General features: G+C 43.1%; 1 protein-coding gene across 1 annotated transcript; it reads left to right on the top strand.

Annotated features, from left to right (window-relative positions):
- Positions 1-64: 64 nt before the first annotated feature.
- LOC122545478 (ankyrin repeat domain-containing protein 42-like) lies at positions 65-1,796 on the top strand. The gene is given in 3 exon segments (XM_043684486.1): positions 65-631; positions 633-1,186; positions 1,218-1,796. Coding segments are annotated over 3 exon segments (1,593 nt in total). The 3' UTR covers positions 1,690-1,796.
- The last annotated feature ends 810 nt before the right edge of the window (positions 1,797-2,606 follow it).

Below are 2,606 nucleotides of genomic sequence, written 5' to 3'. Positions count from 1 at the left end.
TCTTCCCCCTCTCTCTTGTCCCCGTCTCTGTCTGTCCCCCTCTATCTAGGAGCAAGCTGCAGCTATGCGTGCGGTCTCTGCAACCGCCCTAGCTACAAAGAAGAAGTCTTTTGCCAGTATTCATGATGCAGTGAAAGCTGGTGATGTGAAGGAGCTCGAGCTGATGGTAAAAAATGGAGCCAGCATTAATGAAGTTGATCCCATTCACAAATTCATTCCATTGCAATGGGCGGTGCACTCAGACAGTTTAGAGTGTCTGCACTGGTTGCTTTGGCATGGTGCTGATCTGACAGATGTAACTTCCAGGGGCTGGACAGCAGCACATATCGCAGCCATCAGGGGTCACGATGCCTGTATGCAGGCCCTGGTAACAAATGGTGTCAATTTAACAGCAAAGGATGATAGAGGCTGTACTCCACTGCATTTGGCTGCTGCCCATGGACATTCCTACACACTTCAGACTATTCTTCGCAGTGGGGTGGACACAAATTCAACAGACAAAACTGGTTGGAGGAGTGTCCATTATGCAGCTTTTCATGGCAGGCTGGGCTGCTTGCAGCTTCTCGTCAGATGGCGAGCGGATGTGAGTGAGGTGGACCATGATGGCAATTTACCAGTTCATCTTGCAGCTTATGGAAGGACGCTTGCATTGCTTTAAGTTTCTTGTCTGCCATGGAGACAGCATGACCGAGATACTGGGGGCTAGGAATGATCAAGGTGAAACCCCAAATGATCTTGCAAAGAGATTCTACAAGGACAACATAGTGCAGTACATTTTAGCTGTGGAACGTGAACGGGACCATCCAGTTGATCAAGAAAATCTCGCATTTCCAGCTCATGTAAGTGCATTCAAAGGAGATCATGAGGCTCTGAGACAGCTAGTCGAATCTGGAGTAATTAACATCAATGAAAGAGATGATAAGGGTTCCACCCCCATGCATAAAGCTGCTGGGCAAGGACACATTGGTTGCCTGCAATGGCTTATAGAAATGGGAGCAGACCATCACATCAGAAATGATGCTGGAGAGACACCAAAGGATGTGGCTAAGAGATTTTCCCAGTTGGCAGCAGTTAATCTTCTGGGTGGAGGCATAGATGATGATTCTGATGAAGAACTGAGTAAAGACAATCTCAACTTCTTTCACCAACGTGTACAGATAAGTACAGATAAGCAGGATAACATTAAGTACAGTTAAGCAGGATAACATTAACCTGAGTGGGGCTCAGAAGAAGGAAGCAAGAATGAGGGCTTATGAAAAGATTGAAAAATTTGAACGGTTATTAGAAATTGCAAAAAGCAACTACAGACAACTTGGAGGCATGCAGGAGGAAGACCACCTCCGGCAGAAGGAAGAGAAAGAAGCAGAAAGGGAGTTGCAGGCTCAACTGGAGTATGAACGTCTACGACGGGAGAAGCTGGAGTGCCAGCTGGATGATTGTCGAGCCGAGATAGGCCACCTAAATCAGTGTCTGGAAAAACTGAAGACATCTGATGGCTCTGTGGAAGAAACTTTGGAAGAGCCTGTTAAAGGGAAAAGGAAAGGAAAGAAGAAACAGGTGACCAATTCTGGAGGTGTGTTTGTGCGACGTGTTCCTTTGACAGGAACAGTGCCAAACCCAGACCACTCTGATACTCCAGAACCCTTTGCCATAGGCACGTTTAAATCTGTAATCAAATCTAGACCATAAACTTACCTGCACATATATTGCTCTCATATTGTCTCTAATTATAGAAAAACTGACTGCTGTCATTGTACTATTTCATAATGTGGGTGCAAATTTTGGAAATAATTCTATTGCTGGTTGAAAATATTCTTTTCCTGATTTTTTTTCTTATGTATATCTTTGGTATTTGTTCCAATTTTTAAATCAACAATTTTACACTGATTGATTAGACAGTTTGTCTCAAATGTTTTGTTTAGTCAGACTCACTTGAGAGCTCCTTATAAAAATGCGGTTTGGGGCTTGATTCTGGGATTTCCATCCAGTTTTCCTGAAATGTTAGTTGCTGCAGGTTAAGGTATAGGTAGCTCTCCCACTCTTGCAGGTTCCTTTGGGGAATAAACAGTTTAAATATTTCTGCATTTTGTTGTGCAAGTATTCGTGATTCATGGCACCTCAGGAGTCATTCATCGTGAGGAATCCCCTGTCCTGTGTGAGAAGCCAAAAATAATTATCCAGTTGTTCCTGTAATTCTGTTGTTGTTAGGCTGTAAAATGCATAAAATAAATTGTTCAGTTTCAATAGTTAGATGATATATGCAAGATAGGTAAAAACAAGGACTGCAGATGCTGGAAACTAGATATTGGATTAGAGTGGTGCTGGAAAAGCACAGCAGTTCAGGCAGCATCCAAGGAGCAGGAAAATCGACATTCCGGGCAAAAGCCCTTCATCAGTGAAAGTGAATCTAATCTAGATATAGTCTCAAGAATTCCCTGTATTACTGAAGCATAACATCCTTACATTTATGTTCAATTCCTCTTGTAACAAAGGCTAGAATGTCATTGTCCTTCTCAAGTATGTGCTGCATAGAACATAGGACACAAAGCAGTGAAGCTAGCACAGATGTTGTCCCAAACATGATGCCAAACTAAAGTAATCCCTTT

Source organism: Chiloscyllium plagiosum, unplaced genomic scaffold, assembly GCF_004010195.1.
Source record: "Chiloscyllium plagiosum isolate BGI_BamShark_2017 unplaced genomic scaffold, ASM401019v2 scaf_98535, whole genome shotgun sequence".
NCBI lineage: Eukaryota > Metazoa > Chordata > Chondrichthyes > Orectolobiformes > Hemiscylliidae > Chiloscyllium > Chiloscyllium plagiosum.
This window is presented reverse-complemented; position numbering and strand designations above follow the sequence as displayed.